This window comes from Danio aesculapii, chromosome 3, assembly GCF_903798145.1.
Source record: "Danio aesculapii chromosome 3, fDanAes4.1, whole genome shotgun sequence".
NCBI classification, from domain to species: domain Eukaryota; kingdom Metazoa; phylum Chordata; class Actinopteri; order Cypriniformes; family Danionidae; genus Danio; species Danio aesculapii.
This window is the reverse complement of record NC_079437.1, coordinates 33,982,149-34,003,785: the sequence shown is the minus strand read 5'-3', so window position 1 is coordinate 34,003,785 and position 21,637 is coordinate 33,982,149. Positions and strand designations below refer to the sequence as shown.

Below are 21,637 nucleotides of genomic sequence, written 5' to 3'. Positions count from 1 at the left end.
CTACACACAAAACCCCATAATGACAATGTGAAAAAAGCTTTTTTTTATTGTTGCAAATTTATTACAAATAAAAAACCTGAAAAAAAAATCACATGTACATAAGTATTCACAGCCTTTGCTCAATACTTTGTTGATGTACCTGTGGCAGCATTTACAGCCTCAAGTCTTTTTGAATATGATGGCACACCTGTCTTTGGGAATTTTAATACACTCCATTGATATTTTGACGGTGTGCTTTGGGTCATTGTCCTGCTGGAAGATAAACCATCGCCTCAATCTGATGTCAAGAGCACTCTGAAGCAGGTTTTTACTCAGGATGTCTCTGTACATTGCTGCATTCATCTTTCCCTCTATGCTGACTAGTCTTCCAGTTCCTGCTGCTGAAAAACATCCCCACAGCATGATGCTGCCACCACTATGCTTCACTGTAGGGATGGTATTAGCCTGGTGATGAGTGGTGCCTGGTTTTCTTCAAACGTAATGTCTGGCATTTACTCCAGAGACAAGAGAATTTAGTTTCTTATGGTCTGAGAGTCCTTCAGATGCCTTTTGGCAAATTCCAGGCGGGGAGTGGCTTCCGTCTGGCCACTCTAACATACAGGCCTGATTGGTGGCTTGCTGCACAGATGGTTGTCCTTCTGTAAGGTTCTCCTCTCTCCACAGAACGCTGGAGCTCAGACAGAGTGACCATCAGGTTATTGATCACCTCCCTGACTAAGGCCCTTCTCCCCGATCACTCAGCTTAGATGGCCGGCCAGCTCTAGGAAGAGTCCTGGTGGTTCCAAACATCTTCCACTTACGGATGATGGAGGTCACTGTGCTCTTTGAAACTTACAGAGCAGCAGAAATGTTTCTGTAACCTTCCTCATCCTTGTGCCTCGAGACAATCCTGTCTCAGAGATCTACAGACAATTCCTTTGGCTTCATGCTTGATTTGTGCTTTGACATGCGCCGTCAATCCTGAGACAGGTATATATAGACAGGTGTATGCCTTTTCAAATCATGTCCAACCAGCTGAATTTACCACAGGTGAACTTTAATTAAGCTGCTGAAACATCTCAAGAATGATCAGTGGAAACAGAATGTACCTGAGCTTACTTGATAAGTGAATACTGATGTACATGTGATTTTTCAGCTTTTTTATTTTGAATAAATTTGCAGCAATTTAAAAAAATCTTTTCTCACATTGTCATTATGGGGTATTGTGTGTAGAATTTTGAGGAAACAAATGAATTTAAGCCATTTTCGAATAAGGCTGTAGACATAAGAAAATGTGGAAAAAGTGAAGTGATATGATTACTTTCCAGATGCGGATGATCTACTAAAACACAGAAAATATTACTTTATAAATTGTATTGTGCATAACTCATCTAAATATTTGCATATTATTGAGTAATATTACTGAGATTCATATAAAAACTCATTTTTTACGTAAACACACATTTACGTAAGTCAATTAATAGATTTAATGGTGGGGTAAAAAAATCTCAACCCAGGTTCATTCTGAAAACTTCTTCTGGAGGCCGCAAAATACATCCCTGGAGGTACATACTTTTGCAGTTTTTTGTTTTTCGCGAATCCGTGAGAAGTCGATGTGTGCGCTTTTTCGTATCTCGAATGTCTCTCTGTTCTTGTGTAAACCCTCTAGAGGCCGTTGTCGGCCGACCGTCTGTCTGACTGAGTGAATGACTAAATGATTGACTGGGCGACCGGCCAATCGACTGACCCGCCTTCCTCCTTCCCTGAACCCAACCAATTTTACCGATTGACCCGCCCACCCTCTTACTTCCCTAAACCCAACCGAGGATTTACATAAGCCGTCCAGAAAAAGAAAAGCCCTCGCCTGATTTTTACCTCGTTTTCGAATTTTCACCACATTCTCAACCCTGTTTATTCACTCGCTCATTTTATTTTTTGGATTCTGTTTTTGTCTTACCTGATTTCTGGAACCGCTCTTCCCTGGACTGGAAACCCGGTCGCCGTCATTGTGGTCAACTCCTCTCTGCGTCTCAAGTCCGCCGACTTACTTGATGAGCTAACTGGACAAACTGTCTGCGGCGGGAAAGCCCTCCACGCAGAGGTAAGCGGTCAGCCGGTAAGCGCCAAAAGAAACGGCGTCACACCACCCCGCAACGTTCACTTAAACGAAATGCAGCCATTCGTACCTCCCAGGACGTATTTTGCGATCTCCAGAAACGTCCACGGGACTACGTTTTCAGAATAAGCCTGTGTTGAAAAATCTGCCGTGTGGGCCTAAATATGAGTAATGCCTGATTCACACGGAGCTTTACCGTCAACGCTTAATGGAGGGCATGTCTGAAATTGGGGCACAATCGTCATAGCAGCATCAGCCAATAAAATTAGTCTGCAATTGGCAAATGTTTGAGCTGGGGTATTTGCATAAAGCTGACGCTTCTGTTTACGCTTGAAATGAAATTCCCAACTTCTGCAGCAAGCAACACTGCTGAAGCGGCACCGACGGGTCCACATTTCAGTAATGCTTGACGTCACCTATTCAAAGTGAATGGCCTGTGTGACTCGGGTGTAATTGATCTTCTTATTTAACAACCTTTTGGCTTTTGCTACAGCATATGTAAGCCGTATTTTATGGAAAAAATAAGTCCATGGTACATTTGAAGATGACAAGCACTATAGCGATTTTAATTATTGTGTCATCCTGTCTACTGAGTTCTTTCGGTTTTAGAAGAAAGCATAGGTGTATTCTTTACTGATATCAATTATTCTTTTGCACTCAGCTTATTGACAGCTGAACTAAAAAAATAAAGATGGTGTCTGCAAATAAAAAAAGCTCAATTTTGAACCCACTTTTCCCCCTTTTGACACTATTTCTTGTAAGAATATATATATATATACATATAATATTATGAAATCAGTTTTTTACTGTCATTTTGAATGCAAATGATGCCTGCAAAATCAGTATCTGCTGCACTGTGTCAGTTCACATTTTATTGTTTATATATATATTTCAGTTATTGAAAATAGGCTACCGGTAGTTCTCAGTATAATGAAATATGTAAAAACATTTTTAAAATGTTTTCTTTAAATGTTTTAAATTTGAACAGTTACAGTACTGAAAATGAAATGAATGTATGAAGGACTCATATGCTTGGTATAAACAACATTCCTTAAAAGCCTAAATAATTACATGAAAATGAAACAAGCAGCTTGAAATCTGCTCTAATAAACATTATTTTGTCTTGCACACTGTTGTTTACACGTACTGTTTTGAGTCACAGGTGTTTTCTATTATAGTCATGAATGGTGAACCATTTATATAAGAATGGTTCATTTATTTTAATTATTCTTTCTACAAATGAATCAGACCTTTCATAAGAAAGAAGGGACATTTTAAAAGCTCAAGTTTAATTATACATAACTGCTTATGCAATATAATGTGACATAACAACAACAAACAAAAGCTCTGTAACAGTACAAGTAGAAAAAGCTTAGGAAAAGCTGCAATGCTTTAAAATTTATAGATGACATTGAAAATCCACCAGGAATACTCAAAGGGAAGAGAACTCAGCACACCCTCTTGGTTTCTCAGCATATCCATGTTGTTTTGTGTAACATCAAGGTCCCTGTAGAGAACTGATATCTCCCTATAGATCCATTACCACTGAATTTCCATCTGCATTTGACACATGATATCTATATTGTGTGTATAGGGCATTGCTTACTTGGCAAAACAGCACCACATTTTCAAAAATTAATAGAACTAAGCAGACCTAGTAGTAGTGCATCACTGGGGGGTTATTTTTTATTGTTAAGATAATTTTTAATATTAACTTTGTTCTGTGTGTGTCTTAAATGAGACAAATCTGTCAAAATATTTATAGCACATTTAGGATAGCCCATTTTTATAAGCAGGCAATAAATAATATTGTATACCGGCCCTCTAGGACTGAGTTTGGGTACCCCTGGCCTAGTTAGAGCTTGAATAGCTGGTTCAGGTGTCTCTGATTGTGGTTGGAACTAAACTTTGCAGTACACCGGCCCTCCAGGACAGAGTTTGGGCACCCCTGATATAGGCAGTTGTGGTAAACATGATTGGTATCATTGATAAATGTAAGCAAAGCTGCAATAAATCAGTACTGTTCATCTTTGAATAATTTTTTTTTTAAATATGAAAATATATATATTAATTGATATTAAACAAATGAAAACGTGAAAATTATGAAATATGTTTTTTTCCTCAAATACACATTAGAATTGTAGGCATTGTTTAATTTTATGCTTTTGCAAGCTCAATTTGCACAGATAACAGCTCTAAATCTCCTTTAATGCCTGATGAGGTCTGAGAAAACCCAGAAAGAGATTAAAGAGCATTTTTCCATACAGAATCTCACTATATCCTTCAGGCTCTCTGACCTTGGTGCATTTTGCTCATTTTCTATAGGATTTTTTGAATTGTTTGTGATCTTTTAACCATTTAATGTGGTTATTTAGTGGTTATTCCTAGTAGGGCTACACGATTAATCGAAAAAATATTACGATCTCGAGTCAACCCTACACACGATCTTAATTCAGCATCTCTATGAATTAGCCAATTATATTTTCAAGGTCAGGAGAAGCATAAAGGTGGTCGCACAAGTCTTCACATTGTTTTATTTTATATGTGTTCCTCCAAATGGTGTTAAAAGTGTCAAATGCTGTATTTATAAGGTATAATTCTCCCCAAAATGTCATTTCTGTCTTAAAGGGGTGGTCCACTATGATATCATATTTTAAACTTTAGTTGATGTGTAATGTAGCTGTGTGAACATAAACAACATCTCTGAATGTAAAATGCTCAAAGCTCAATGCAAAGGGATACCTTGGTTTTTACAGAGTTAGCTTAGCAAAGCCTACAATGAACACATTTTGGAGACTACAAAAAATACTTCCGGCACTTGTGAGATCACAAAGGTACTTTTACCGCGCACACACATTGCGCAGCTAAGGGCCATGGCCAGAGGCGCTGTAACGTTATAGCAGAGAGAGCTAAAATGCGTCCAAACGCTGCTGTTTCCACAGAGCTTCGTCTGTTTCTGTATTTGGGCTTCCAAAGGACACGACACAAAGACAGAAGTGCTTACAGTTCAATATTAATTATGTTCCAGAGAATTATAAAATACATAGCAAGCATGATTTGACAAAACAGCTCCAGAATCTCTCCCAGTTCAGTGCTGGATTCGGTTAAAATCTCCTCAAAGCAGAAGCTGTGAACTACAACCTGTAAGTGTTTTTATTTGTTAAAATTGATCATGACATGTACAGTGTCTAACGTTAACGGTATGCTCTAGCAATGATGTAAACAATGGGAAATGCTATTTTGCTCCGCAAACGATTCAGCTACAAATTCACATTTATCAGTCAAACTGCTGTACACACACACACACACACACACACACACACACACTTCACCAGCGCTTCGTGTCTCTCTATGTGTGTGCGTGACTTTGCATTGATTCTCTTTAGGCAGCTTTTTCATGCGTTTTACATCTCAGATAATAAAGCCGCAAAAGATATCTGGATGATTCTCAATACTTACACCTGCATGTTACGCATATATGTGAAAGATGTCGTGTAACGCGTTGAGTTAAAAAAATACAGGATAGCTCACCTAACTCATGTAGCAACAGAAAAATAAATCAAGGCTTACACAGGTCGCATCTAACATCTTGTGCTTTATTCTTCTGTCACGATATATTACAGAAAATAACTTAATCCGAGCATCAGAGAAAAAGAAAGTCCTGCGCACATGCGCTTGTTACAGAAAGTTCACACACACATAGACACACACAAAGACGAATTCAAATCCACTGTTCCAAAATTTTGCATTTTAACCAATAGTAGACAGTAGTTTTACCATATGTTTAAGAAATAACAATAGTAATAGCCTACTCATATGAACCTTTTATGTATTATCTACGATATGTAAGATCGTGCAGGCCTAATTCCTAGCCTTATAGAAACATATTTTAACTGTCCGGTTTATTTTAAATAGCAAATGTTTTTTTTTAATCTGAATATAGGAAATTATGCCTAAAAATATTTTTTTTAAAGTTATGCTGCAATATTTATAAGAAAATTAAAGCTTTTTTACCATAGATTGATGTAACCCTGTTGTATATGGCTTAATAAACAATGTTAGTGCATCAAACTCAAAATCATCAAATTCAAAGCTCTGATGTTTGCTTACAAAGCAACCTCTGGCTTTGCTCCTTCTTATCTGCTCTCACTTCTGCAGATGTATGTGCCCTCCAGAAACTTGCGTTCTGTGAATGAACGTCGCCTCGTGGTTCCATCCCTAAGAGGGAAGAAATCACTTTCCCGAACTCTCACATTCAATCTGCCCAGTTGGTGGAATGAACTCCCTAACTACATCAGAACATCAGAGTCACTTGCTGTCTTCAAGAAACGACTAAAAACTCAACTGTTTAGTCTCCACTTTTCTTCCTAATCTGCAACTGCCTCTCTGGCTATACCACTAACTGTTCTATCTCTCTCTCAAAAAAAAAAAAAAAAAAAAAAAAAAAATATATATATATATATATATATATATATATACATTACTAATGCTTTGCTTCTTAGACTTTACACACCTGAAACTTGTCTATAGCACTTATTCACTGCTGCTCTTATAGTTGTGTAAATTGCTTCCTTGTCCTCATTTGTAAGTCGCTTTAGATAAAAGCGTCTGCTAAATGACTAAATGTAATTGTAAATTTAGTGCTAAACAAATTTGGGAATGATTAAAATAGTATAATAGAAGCACATTTGATCTCATCTGATCTCAGAATCGTACAATTTTCTTTTCACAACAAACAAACAAATCTGCTTGTGTCCCTGAGAGACTTGAAGCAGCCCTGCAGTATATGACAAATCAATGACCAGTTTGTTCGTGACTCTAATGTTTACTGTGTAACCCAGGGTTTATTGTTTTTTTGGCCAGACCACGTGCTCACTGTACCTTCAGGAACTCTTGGGACATAGCCAGTGGACGTAATTCCAACTCCTTCCTCTCTTTATATTACACTATGGTTTTTATCACTTTTTGCTCTCCATTTCTTCCCCGGGACCAGCAGTCCTGCTAAGCCCCAGCTAAACCTTAAATCTAATGCTTAACCAGCTGGTGCCATGGACCTCATGGACCTAAAGCTTGTGTTTTGTAGATTCAGAGGGGATCAAGGGCTGCTGTAAGCACAAACTCAAATAATGGATTTGTGTTGCATTACGGCCAAACAACCTGATTTTTCCGCATCATATCAACCATGAACTGAAAAAGCAGATTTACTTTAGGGCTAGTGTAGGCACTCTAACACTGCAGAGCAAGGTGAGGTAAAGAAGTGCTCCTTTACATTGTGAAAACACATGAGAAGCTTTTACAATATTTATTCAGACTTAACATGATCTGACTCTGACTTCGTCACTAAATGCACTGAAATCAGGCCATAGTGTGTGTGAAAGGTTAGCTTTGTTGTTTTCTCATTCTTGCTCCAAGTCTGTTCTTCGATTCTTTTATAAGTGGAGTTGTTTGACCATTCAGGTTGTCTGAATCAAAGGCATATTTTAAAGCAGAGATGCGTAAACTAGGTCGAAGTTGGATGGTGGTGACCTTTGATTTGTCCTGCGGTGCCAAAAATTATAAAAAAAGAAAAAGAAATGACTGTACTGTAAACTGGCAATTACTGTACATCAAGTGTAGAATGAAAAATCTTTGAAAGATTGAGATTAAAGATTAAAAAATAGATATTTATACATTTCAATATTGATTGAATTTATATTTTTTCCCCACAAATTCTCATTTATCAAACATGGTATGCTTTCGAAATAGAGATGTTGTTTCTGTTTTAATATACCCATTCATTTGTAAATCAATGTTGTTTATTTTTAAAAGAAATCGCATTCAATCATATTAAAGTGATGGTTTACTCAAAAATCATGTTAATTAATTCAACTTCAGGTCATCCAATATGTAGATTTGTCATCAAAAGCGACAGAAAGGTCAACACACTTGCGCAAGACAAATAATGTTTAATTTCTTACACAGACCGATTGTTTCGCTTAACAACACAGTGTGTCTCTAGGAGCCTTGGCTATTGATTTAGACTTGTTTCTATGTGTTTTTTTTTTCATCTAAAAAACTATAACCATTGACTACCTTATAAGAATCACAGCGTGAGAAGCAGCTTAAAATCTTCTTTAATGTTCTACTGTAGAAAGAAAGACTCCTTGGATGACCTGAGGGTGAGTAAATTAGCAGGAAATTTTGTTTTTGGGTGAACTGTGTCTTTAAATATTACAAAATAATTTAAAAATCAAATTAAATTAAATTATAAACTTCTGATTTGAATTGGGACTCGTTAATTGATTCCCAGCCTCATTCAACACTCTCATTAATTAAAACACTGCTTAATGATCTGTGGTGATGTTTGCAAATTGGTGTTAAACCAAAGACCAAAGGGACTTTGGTTAAACTTTTGAAAGTATGATAATCACACTTAGGCATTGGACGATAACCGGTTTCAAGGTGTACAAGGTGTTTCAAGGTGGAAAAGTCAAGGTTTTAAAACCGCAAAAATTAGGCCGATGTAAGAAAAAAAATTTTTTTTTTAGCTTTTTAGGACAACAGTATCTCCAGCAGAAAATATAAACAAAGATGATTTTTTTTCAAGTTGTAAAGAAATGTGTTTTTGAAACTAATGAAGACAGAAGTCAGAGATTAATTATTTTGTCTGACCTGATTACTCTTCCAAAATATTTTAAATGTTTCTCAAAATAAAATGTATTGTGTTCAAAGGGGAAAAAGTTGTAGTTTTTTTACCCAGGCATATGAAAAGAATATATTTTAGAGCAGTGATCACAATGATACAGTGATATAATTTCCAAGGTTATCATACTGCCAGACTCTTACTGACCCATGCATTATCACACTGCAGCAATCAAATCTGCATTTTTGTCATTAAAAATTGTAGTACTGGGTTAAAATGTTTTATCGAATAGTCACTCGAATAGTTTTGAATGAGGAAAAGTGTAACGTCAATATGGTGAATGAAGCCCTGCCTACTAGTACAGGAGCCAATCATCGATCGATGTAGACTGACGATTCTCTATTGGAAAAGCTCAGACCAGACATGTGATTTTACAACAGTTGATATGTATGTTGTCAACAAACACACTGGAATCTCAGCGAATACTTGCTTCACAGACATAAGAAATATATCCACATAAAGCTTGAATTATGTGCTTGTAAATGAACTGACTACACTTGAAAGCAAACGTTTTTTGGTTTTGTAATCTGTATAAAATGAATGTGAGGTACAGTCTGTCCTGTCAAACACACATCATATGACACATCACATGACAGCAATTACTTAAACGCCCACAAACCTGTAAACAACGAGTCACTGTCATTTCTGGAGAAGATTCGCCATCAAGACCAAGTTATGAATAACTTCAGAAGAGCAGCGCGATTAGGCAATCATTATTCAGAGGATGATAATGTATAGAACAGCCATAAATGAGGTTGGTGTCGTGATCTCGTTTCTTTCGTTTTAACCTGAAAAAAATGCAGATTTTGTTTGATTTAAACGTTTATAAACGAAACTTTATTGGTGCAATTTTATTGATTATTCCAAATATGGAATGTAATCATAAGCTTGGCTAACAGTTTTGGAGAATTTGATAATGCCCTCGAGGTGTTTCAAAAGAGTGAAAAATCAAGTGAAATGCAGTGTTTCCTCTAGGATTTTTTCCAGCTGTGCAGGCTTTTTACAGATCTGCCAACTGCTTATGGCATTATTTCAATGACAAATGTTGTAAGCGCAGTATTACAGAGATCGCATTTATGTAATATGAGCATGTGAATCTCTTTGCGTGCGCGCCGATTTCCTCTGTTCGTGCATAAAACTTCTTGCACGCCCTCAAATATTCGCTGCTCAAGTGCAGATTTTCTTGTGCACTCTGAAATAAACGCTACTGTAGTGCGTTTATGTAACGAGTATGTCTCTAACATGTTTTAGATTTGCTAGGGATATTTATGAATGTCTCCAATAGACCTACAGAGCAGCATTAATGTGTCCTGAAGTAAAGTGAAATGGCTATGAACTCCAGCTAGATAAAGTCACTGTATGCAGAACCATTGACTTTTATCTATAAATAAAATATAATTATGGAAACTGTGTTCATCTTAACCGAAAGCTACGTCGTGTTTGCTGGCATCACGCACCTGTCAGTCAGTCAGTATGTCACCTTAAAGGGTTAAACAAATAACACAGATTACAGAAAAGTTCATGCTGTTATAATTCACATACCTTTTAATACGTTTTGGTGTGGTTATAACCCGCTGTTTAAAAAACGACTTCATGTTTTGAGTGAGAAGCTGTAATGTAGCCGTGGCGGAATGAATTTTGGTGTGGCGTCCCTCCATGGGTGAATGAATGTAGCAGAAACCATGAAATGACTTGCCTTAAAGGAACTTTGGTATAACAGACTAAAAGATTTAGTACATATTCAACTCAGTTTGGGGTCTAAACAATATTTTTTTATTGTAATACAGATCTTCAAGTAAAATTTAACATAACCAAAAAATTTAGCTTTCCAAAATGTCAACTGGCATTAATGGTAGAGAATATTAGTGAATTTTTAAAAGCATATTACAGAGTAATGGATTCTACTTTATTTATTGTTATTTAATTTTTTTTTGAAATTACAAAATCATAAATCACGGCACAACTTTATTTTCAAGAACACACAGTTTGGTCTAAAGCCACATTAACTTTCAGTCGATAACCATAAGTGAAATAAAAAAATGTGGGCACTTTTATTATAGAGAAACGTTATTACTCAGTATTTTACTGTCTTTAGCCTTACGTATGTATCAACTCTACTGGTAATATAAAATTAAATATAAAATGGCAAATTTGTAACATTTTCTTTTCACAGTATAAATGGGCTGCGCACAAGAACCTGTGTTTTTGAACTAGCTTATTATGGCCTCTGAGGCTGCATTAATTTGATCAAAAATACATACAAAGATCACAGCGATAACAGAAAAAGGCAATTCTTATCACAAGTTTAGGTTGAGCACAGCAGTAACTCATGATTCATGTCTAGCTTAGTTCCATGACCTAACGGTAAAGGCCAGTACAAGATGCTTTTGTCATCATAAACTTTACTCAAAAGGTCAGCAAGCCTGGAGCGTCTTGAGGATGCGCAGATAATGGCACAAATATCAGTTCACAACGCAACTGGATTTAGACTTGACTGATCTGAAAAGTTATTGTCATTTCCACAATCTGCTATACATTTAATGGAGCAATCATGCTGATGTTTCAGTGAGTATAATTTGACGTGTTTGAAGGCCATGAGCTGTTTCACAATGAGCTATAGTTGCCATGTCTCATTCAGTCGTCACTTGTCAGCTTGACTCTCCGCTAGCAACTTAATTAATTACAATGTGATGGTTAAATCAGATTCTTCACCCCGCTCGTCACATTTCCTCCTTGAGAATGTTATATGCTGTTGTGACTCATTTGAGTTTTTCAGGGATCACTCTCGCAATTGCTATCAACGGCACAATGAGTACATGGAGGGCATGAAGCATACATTTCATACATTTGTGTTTCACCCTCTTGACCTCAGATGTCATTACCTGGAATATTCATTCCGCAGCATCAACATTCATTTCTGAGTAAGGTTGAATAGAAAGACCGTTACCACAGTAACAAGCAGAAGGTTGCTGAATGGTTTAAGAAGGCCCTGTCAAGCCTTTTATATCATTAAAACTAAATCAAAATCCTTTAAATCATTAAAACAAAACACGCTTTTATAGAGAGGCTCAACTTGTTTATGATAATAAGGCTTATTTAAAAGAACATCTTGTTTAAGAGAATTAACTTGATTTTTGTTACACCTACAAACAAAAGCCAGGCATTTATAAAAGCGCCAGCTATTTGTTTGTTGGTTCTTTAATTAGTTCATTTATTAATTCATCTGTTCTAAAGTAATTTTCCCTCCCAAGTAACTGGTCTCTTTAAAAGATGCTTTTTAAGCAAAGGCTAATAATTATTAGTAGAATTAGTAGGATTTTTTCTTTCCAAGTGCAAAAACTGTAAATGCAATTCTCAGCTTCACAGTTTTTTTTAAATGTTAAAACAGAAATGTCACCATTAAGCTCCTGCAGATTTGATTCAGAAAAGAGTATTTTAGATCGATCGATCGATGGATGGATGGATGGATGGATGGATAGATGGATAGATAGATAGATAGATAGATAGATAGATAGATAGATAGATAGATAGATAGATAGATAGATAGATAGATAGATAGATAGATAGATAGATAGATAGATAGATAGATAGATAGATAGATAGATAGATAGATAGATAGATAGATAGATAGATAGATAGATAGATAAATAGATAGATAAATAGGTACGTCAATTTTGAGTATTTAATCTATACCTAATCCCTATCCCTAAATCCAACCCTAACTGTAAATTATATCCAAAATCAAAGCGAGGAATAATAGTTGGATAGCAACCATGTAGAAGCACATAACCCTAACTGTAAACAAATCCCTTAATTCCGATTGGCTAATTGGAATGTTGTCCAAGGATTAACATAGATGTTAGATCCTACTTGGTGAAATCAGACTAACCCAGAAGATGCATCCAAGAGCTTTTGTGTTTGGTTACCACATTTATTTACGGTACATTTCAAGCTTAATGTCATGAGACCAGCAGTACAATATGTTTAATAATGAAAACATCTGGTTTATTTGGAGATAGATTCAGGTTATTTCAGCACTTATCTAAGGCTACCTTACATTTTATGTCATTGCCTTAGTTTTAAATGTGATATTGTTGTCATCTTGTATGCCTCGTCTACCAGGGTAAGAGCAGTAAATGGTAAAGACTTTCACATGAGGATTCTGTCTTGACATGCATCCATACCGTATTTGTTTTAATGTAATGTCCCAAAACTGAGAATTTTTGGAAATCATGTGCACAATACACGACTCAGTTTTAGGGAATTCCCATGGCCTACTTTTCTGAGCGCATGGCTTCAATCTCTTAAAGAATGTCTGAGACGTGTCTGAGACGTTTCATCCACTTTTGTACATCCAGCAAAACAAAATTATGTTAAATTCAGGAATTCCGTCTTGCAACAGTTTTTCAGGTGTCTCAAATGATGAATCTAACACAGACCGAAAACATCTGAAAAAAAACAAAAACATGATGATGAGTTGTGACCAGAAACAGAATGCTTAAAAGTCCCTGATTTTTCTTGTAAAACTCAGTGTTGCCCACAAAAACGTAGACTTTTATCACAACTTAAAGGAACAAATTTCTCTCTATATACACAGTTGAAGTCAAAATTATTAGTGCTCCTGTGATTCACTTATTTTTAATTTTCTTTTTCTTTTTTATATTTCCCAAATGATGTTTAACACAGTGCAAGGAATATTTCACAGTATTTCCTATAATATTTTCTTCTTCTGAGGAAAGTCTGATTTGTTTTGTTTCGGCTAGAATAAAGGCAGTTGTTAATTAAAAAAAAAAAACATTTTAAGGACAAAATTATTAGTCCCTTTAAGCCAGGGGTCACCAATCTCGGTCCTGGAGGGCCGGTGTCCCTGCAGGGTTTAGCTCCAGCTTGCCTCAACACACCTGCCTGGATGTTTCAAGTATACCTAGTAAGACCTTGATTAGCTTGTTCAGGTGTGTTTGATTAGGGTTGGAGCTAAAATCTGCAGGACACAGGCCCTCCAGGAACAAGTTTGGTGACCCCTGCTTTAAGCAATATATATACAATACAATAAAGGTCTACAGAACAAACCATTGTTGTAAAATGGCTTGCCTAATTACCCTAACTTGTCAACTTTTGCTTTCAAAGGTTGTATGTGTTTTTGCATTACCTTTTTAATTATGCCTTGTTGCGAGAGAAACATTAAATAATTCATTTTTTTATCTAAACAACTCAGAAAAAACTTTACTGCATACTAAAATATGACGAAATGATTGTTCTAAACTGGCTGCAAAATGTTTGTATACCATTATTAATGGTTGATCAACACATTCGCCTTAAGTAATCTACAGGTTTTAATCTTGTAATTATGACATTTTTTGGGAGATTTTGTCTGTTTTTATTCTTTTTCTGTCATTTATTTCTCATTTGCTGATTATTTTATTAATTTGATGATGTTAATATATTACATAGGTTATTTTATATACATATCTAAATGCTTTGGCATTCAAGTTTGCTTTGAACTTGAAGAGAGAGAAGCAGATTTGACTTGTCAATGTGTGCACATGGCTCCTGAATTGCATAAAAGTAAGAGAAATACTTACTTTAAGTGGGTGCAGTGGGTAGCATGTTCGCCTCACAGCAAGAAGGTCAGTGGTTCGAGCCTTGGCCGAGTCAGTTGGCGTTTCTGTGTGGAGTTTGCATGTTCTCGTAAACATATCTGTTCGTGAACGGGGAGAACACCCTATGTTCACGTGGGTTTCCTCCGGGTGCTCCAGATATCATATATATATATATATATATATATATATATATATATATATATATATATATATATATATATATATATATATATATATATATATATATATATATATATATATATATATATATATATATATATATATATATATATATATATATATATATATATAATTTTGTGCATTCTTGACTGTTTAAACTGTTCAAATAAGAAATAAAAATATTTATTTACATATTAAAAAACCATAAACACAAAAATTGTATTTAGTAAATGAGACTCATTTTACTAATCTTTCTCTTCTGGTTACACAATTTTAGCTATTCAACTGCTGTAGTGAAAATATCTGCCCAGACTCGCACATATTGACTAATGGCCACAATATCACAGTGAAAGGAACTCAACACTCAAGGCACTTGTTTGGGTTTCTCTTATTTAATGCTAAACATATGATGCTGGATTCCTGCGAGGTTTCTGCTTGGTTTATTTCCCCATTGACAATAAATGAGAGGTGGAAAGCAGGCCTATAGTGGTCCACTTCACCAGGGAGGAAGTGAGCGAGGTCAATGTTGTTTTGCGAATCCAGTCATTTTCTTGGCATCCCACGAGTCCTTTTCTGCCAAATGTGTTTTAGCCATATGGACCGTGTGCATGTGCTGTATACAAATGTACGTCCTCTGTCTGTACTTGAATGAGTTCAGAAAGCTACAGAATAGAGCTGCTTTTGGTCTTGTTGGTGATTTTGAATTTTAGAGGATAAATGGGTAAAGTGTGGTCATCTGAAAGAGTGCTCTTGTGTTTTAAGTTGTTTCTGAATGCTGTATGTTCAAAGCTTCATGGTCGCATGAGTCAGATTTAAAGAACAGATTTCCTGAGGGAAGGTTATGTATGAAGCTGTGGCCAAGGCTGCTGCAGTGCCTGTGCTAACACACACACACACACACACACACACACACACACACACAATCAGATAGTTCCATTAGAGTGACAATAGAAGCTATTGATCAGAACTATTGAATGGGAAAAGGGGAACTACTGTAGTTTGTTCTGATAAAAATCTGATCAAATGAAATGTGATTGCACATTGTAGGTCTTGATAACTGACTCATAATCTTTTTAATTTAAAAAGAACAATTATATATTTATGTATTAAAAAAATGTGTATATACACTCACTGGCCACTTTATTAGGTACATCTTATTAGTACCGTGTTGGACCCTCTTTTGCCTTCAGAACTGCCTTAATCCTTCATGGCATAGATTCAACAAGGTACTGGAAATATTCCTCAGAGATTTTGGTCCATATTGACATGATAGCATCACACAGTTGCTGCAGATTTGTCAGCTGCACATCCATGATGCGAATCTCCCGTTCCACCACATCCCAAAGATGCTCTATTGGATTGAGATCTGGTAACTGTGGAGGCCATTTGAGTACAGTGAACACATTGTCATGTTCAAGAAACCAGTCTGAGATTATTCACGCTTTATGACATGGTGCGTTATCCTGCTGGAAGTAGCCATCAGAAGATGGACATGGTCCGCAACAATACTCAGGTAGGCTGTGGCGTTGACACGATGCTGAATTGGTACTAATGGGCCCAAAGTGTGAATGGGCCCACCAGCCTGAACCGTTGCTACAAGGCAGGATAGATCCATGCTTTCATGTTGTTGATGCCAAATTCTGACATTACCCACCGAATGTTGCATCAGAAATTGAGACTCCTCAGACCAGGCAACATTTTTCCACTCTTCTATAGTCCAATTTTGGTGAGCCTGTGCCAATTGTAGCCTCAGTTTGCTGTTCTTAGCTGGCAGGAATGGCAGACGTTGTAGTACGCTGCTGTAGCCCATCTGCCTCAAAGTTCAATGTGTCTTTTGCATTCCTCGATTATAACGAGTGGTTATTTGAGTTGCTGTTGCCTTTCTATCAGCTCGAACCAGTCTGGCCGTTCTCCTCTGACCTCTGGCATGAACAAGGCATTTGTGCCCACAGAACTGCCGCTCACTGGATACTTTCTCTTTTTCAGACTATTCTCTGTAAACCCTAGAGATGATTGTGCATGAAAATCCCAGTAGATCAGCAGTTTCTGAAATACTCATGTTCAAAATCCCTTAAATCCCCTTTCTTGCCCATTCTGATGCTCAGTTTGAACTGCAGCAGATCGTCTTGACCATGTCTACATGCCTAAATGCATTGATTTGCTGCCATGTGATTGGCAGCTGGACAGGTGTACCTAATAAAGTGGTCGGTGAGTGTATATACAAAACAACAACAAAAAGACAACAGCCAAAGAAAACAAAAAATGAAATGCAGAAAAGCAGGGATGTCAAAATTAATTGTTTCTTTGGTGCACCGCGATGCACTATTATGTACTGACGTCATTTATCTCATATGCGCTGTCGCCGTATCTTGATATGGCGAGGGAGGCGAGCGTGAGTATTTACAATGCTCCAACTACTTAAAAACGCAGAAATTGTGCACAATTACACTACGTGTGTGTTTGCTGGACAGTCTTTCACTGACACTTGCAGCAGAAGCCCCTATTTCATAGAGAGAATGAAAGTAAACTCCATTTCTCTCTCTCTCTCTCACTGTGGCCCATTTGACCTGCTAGCGGGACTTTTCCTCTCCTCTCAGCTGTTACAGCTTTACTTCTGGATAGAGACACGAGTGCGTGTCTGCAGAGTTTTCTCGACCGCGTCTATCATGGATCATGATCAGTGTCACTCATCTGTGAAGAGCGCCAGCGCGTATGTGAGAGCCAATCGCAGCCCTATTTCTGTTGAACGCGTGACCAATCAAAGGGGTGTAAGAGAAATTGGTAGACAAGGCTCAGAAAGCGAGCGGTATATTTATATTTGTTTATTTGCTATAAATACTTTACTTAAACTGTTGTTTAAAGGTACAGTTTATATATCTGGCTGTTTGTATTAAAGGACAATATTGTATCACAAATAGTATATAAATATTTGTATACATTTTAATACAAGAATTCTTGCGCTGTGAAGTAAAATATAAAACTGTATGGTAGGGCTGCTCGATTAGGGGTAAAATCATAATCACGATTATTTTGGTCATAATTGTAATCACGATTATTCAAAACGATTATCAGTTAAAGTCAAAATTATTCACCCTCCTGTGAATTTTCTTTTTATATATATATATATATATATATAAATATTTCCCAAATTATGTTTAACAGAGGAATTTTTCACAGTATTTGCTATAATATTATTTCTTCTGGAGAAAGCCTTATTTGTTTTATTTCGGCTAGATTAAAAGCAGTTTTTAATATTTTGAGACCTATTATAAGGTCAATATTATTAGCCCCTTTAAGCAATATATATTTTTGACTGTCTGCAGAAGAAACTACTGTTATACAATGACTTGCCTAATTACCCTTAAGCTTTTGAATGTCACTTTAAGCTGAATACTAGTATCTTGAAAAATATCTAGTAAAATATAATGTAATTTACATCATAGCAAAGATAAAAGAAATGAGTTATTAAATCTTTTATGTTTAAAAATGGGTTGAAAATAGATCTTTGCATTAAACAGAAATTGGGGGAAAAGGGTCGCTAATAATTCAGGAGGGCTAATAATTCTGACTTTAACTGTATATATGCAGTTATTTTCCTCCCTGTAAATAAGGAAAGGGAAATAAATACAATAGAATAAAAATATGAAACAAACTGTGTTTTAAGCATCTTCACTGTAAGAAAAAATACTTCAGCTCCAAAAGTCCTTCAGTCAAGAGCAGTGAGGGATTTTCTCCATTTGTTGTTTGATTCATATTAAAAACAGGCGGCAGCAGGAATATTGCGCTGTCACTTTAAGAATAGTGCGGCTCTGATATGGTTTCTCTTTCACATGTCTTTTGATTCTCAACTTGTTTGTTTATTACACAAATGAGGGTTAATATGAATATTTACTAAACATCGCGCTCTGACACAAATGTGCATGACCATTAAAGCGCTCGCATTAAGATGGCGCTAGATGTGTGTGCTCCGCTCGTCTCCGAGGCTAAACGTGCACACAGAAGCACGTGGTCTCGTTCGCGCTTTTAAACATGAATGATTTGAATGTTCATCAATGAATGATGCGCATCCCGTGCTGCAAACGTTACATTACAGTACATGCTTTTAGTAATGATCACGTGGAACTGAGCTTTGCAGAGCAACAAATGTGTACAACTGGAAAGGCGGCGGTATATGATGCAGTAATCGTTTATCTCGATTAATGCTTTTTCATAATCGTTTGAAGCCAAAATCGAAATTTCGATTAATTGAACAGCCCTACTGTTTGGAAAGCATCATTAATGCACCGTCATGCATCGAGATATCGAATTGAACCGAATTGATGGCATGATAATCGTAACCAAACCGTGAGATCAGTGTAGGTTCACACCTCTTACTCATACTGTGCAGAGCAGGAGTGTCCAAACTCGGTCCGGGAGGGCGATGTCCTGGAGAGTTTAGCTTCAACCCTAATTAAACACATCTACACCTAAACCAGCTAATCAAGCTCTTACTAGATATACCAGAAACTTCCTGCAGGTGTGTTGAAGCAAGTCGGAGCTAAACTCAGAAGGACACGGGCCCTCCAGAACCGAGCTTGGACACCCCTGGTGTAGAGTATATCTGGAACACTGTGTTGACCAATCAGAAGCCAGTAATTCAGTAAAACAACCAAACCAAACCAAAAAAATATACAAAAATCAGGAGATTTAGTAACCAGTGTTTGAGTTCATGAGTTTTGACCTCATACGGTACTTGACACTTCACATCTGATGTGCTTTATTGAACATTTACAAAGGTGAGATTCTAAGGTGCGACACACAGGTGATAATGCACCTCACCACAGAAAAAGCAACGTGTGACGACCTTCTGTAAAATCTCTCAAATGTAAAAAAAAAAACCTCAGTTAATCCCAAGATATATTGAACTGCTGAAATATTAAATACAGAGCTCATCCGTTGTGGAATAACCCAGTTCTGCTTTCCTATAATTAGACATGAGGCTGAACGGTTGTGCTGGAAACGCCAGCATTATTGACCTTGCACAATGAATCCCTATCAGCTCCAGATCAGCAATGGAAAACTAGCACGGAGGCGTGAGGGATGTGCATTTATCAGTTTGGCCCTGTGATGAGAGGCTGAGCTCTGAGGGCAGGAGTTCACCATTGATCATCTGATGCACATGTGCACCACCGTGTGTCCAGACGCCGCCATGAGCCTCCGGAGCTGGCAGGATCTGATTTCACATATGTGCTTTTTTTGTTTGCAGCAGTGGCGTCCTGTAGCTGCTGAATGAGCGACCGTGAGCTGATCGTATGCTGACGTGCAGTGACGAGTCCGCCTCAGTCTGCTGTGATTGGATGCTGGATGGAATCAAGGTGAATGGAAAACACGGAGCAGGAGCACAACCTGCCAGAAGGAGATGAGACTCAGTGAGTAACTGTCTCTGTCACCCTCTCTCTCTCTCTCTCTCTCTCTCTCTCTCTCTCTCTCTCAATTCAATTCAATACAAAGCATTTATAAGGTTTACGTTAAAAATAACATACATATATTCTAAAAAAAGCATAGTAAACAGTAAATAGTAGTAGTAAAAGATATATACATATATATACAGATACATATATATTTAATATATCATATATTATTCAATATATCATATTATTCATATAAATCAAAAAAATAAATCAGCATAAACTACATTTAACAATCAGTTTTTTTTAGGATAAAACTGTAATAAAAACAATAATAATCAGTATATTTACAATGGTTCATTTAAAATAATCCAGATGTGTGTGTGTGTGTGTGTGTGTGTGTGTGTGTGCGCGTGTGTGTGCGTGTGTGTGTGTGTGTGTGTTTGATAAATAGGCTCTTAAAAGAGGTAGTTTAGGCAGAAATAAACATTTAGTTACCGTTCACGTGATTTTAATAGTTCTAATAACTGATTTCTTTTATTTTTGCTATTATGACAGTACATAATATTTTACTAGATATTGTTTTAGATAATAGTTTTCAGCTTAAAGTGCAATTTAAAGGCTTAACTAGGTTAACTAGGCAGGTTAGGGTAATTAGGCAAGTTATTGTATAAAGATGGTTTGTTCTGTAGACTATCGAACAAATATTGCTGAAGGGGCTAATACAATTGACCTTTTTTTAAAAAATTTTTATTCTACTTTTTTATTCCGAAATAAAAAATAAGACTTTCTCCAGAAGAAAAAATATATTCTAGGAAATAGTGAAAATGTGTTGCTCTGTTTTTTTCCCTTTATTTTTATGCCAAAAACAAATTACATTGTTTATGCAGATAGACATATATACACACACACACACACACACACACACACACACACACACACACACATACATACATATTTTTTTCATATATTTAAACCCACTTCAACAAACCCTAAATTCACTGCCTAAAGAAAGATAATAATAAAAAAAAGTAATAATAAAAAGAGTAATAATAGAAAAAAAACTGCTGAATTTTATAAATGTGTTGCTGTTAAACATAATTAGGGAAATATTTGAAAAAGAAAACAAAATCACAGGAGTGTTCATAATTTTGACTGCAATTGAGTGTGTGTATGATGCAAATGATGCACTTTTTAAATGCAATTTGTCATTTTTATACATTTATAGCACAAAAGTGAACATCAAGAGGTTCCAAAGCCTTTTTTGTGCATATTAGAGTTTTTACAAAGTATTTTTTTAAATCTATGATTATCACTTCATAATTCAGAAAGTATTCTGTTTTTTTCTAGAACAAAAACCATCTAATTCTAAACTCCTTTTGAAAAAACACTCCTAAAACTGTTGTAATTCAAAGCTACAAACAAGCACAAATGAATAAAATGAGACAAATAATTAAAGGTGTACTTTGGATGTTTCCTGTCCATTCAGTTCCAAATACAGCTTTATTAATGCCAAAAAGCCCAACATCTCTAAATGGACAGGTGTTTAGTGAAGAAACAGTTGTTTTGTCTGTTGTCTGCAGTGTCTCTCTCTAATCAAAACAAATTTGATTGTAATCCAGAATGCCTGATGACAATCCATCCAAGAGTGTGAAGTGTTTTACGATTAGACGATACGATTAGATGAGGACTA

The 21,637-nt window shown here is 36.3% G+C and overlaps 1 protein-coding gene across 2 annotated transcripts in view; it reads left to right on the top strand.

Moving 5' to 3' along the window:
* Positions 1-21,637, top strand: part of thraa (thyroid hormone receptor alpha a) — a 58,327-nt gene that overhangs the window by 12,575 nt on the left and 24,115 nt on the right. Inside the window, exon 2 of one of the 2 annotated variants that reach the window (XM_056453801.1) lies at positions 19,806-19,965. In XM_056453801.1, coding sequence (XP_056309776.1) covers positions 19,916-19,965 — 50 coding nt within the window. In that variant the 5' untranslated portion in view covers positions 19,806-19,915. Of the gene's footprint in view, positions 1-19,802; positions 19,966-21,637 lie in introns of both variants that reach the window. The other variant, XM_056453800.1, reaches the window with a different exon arrangement.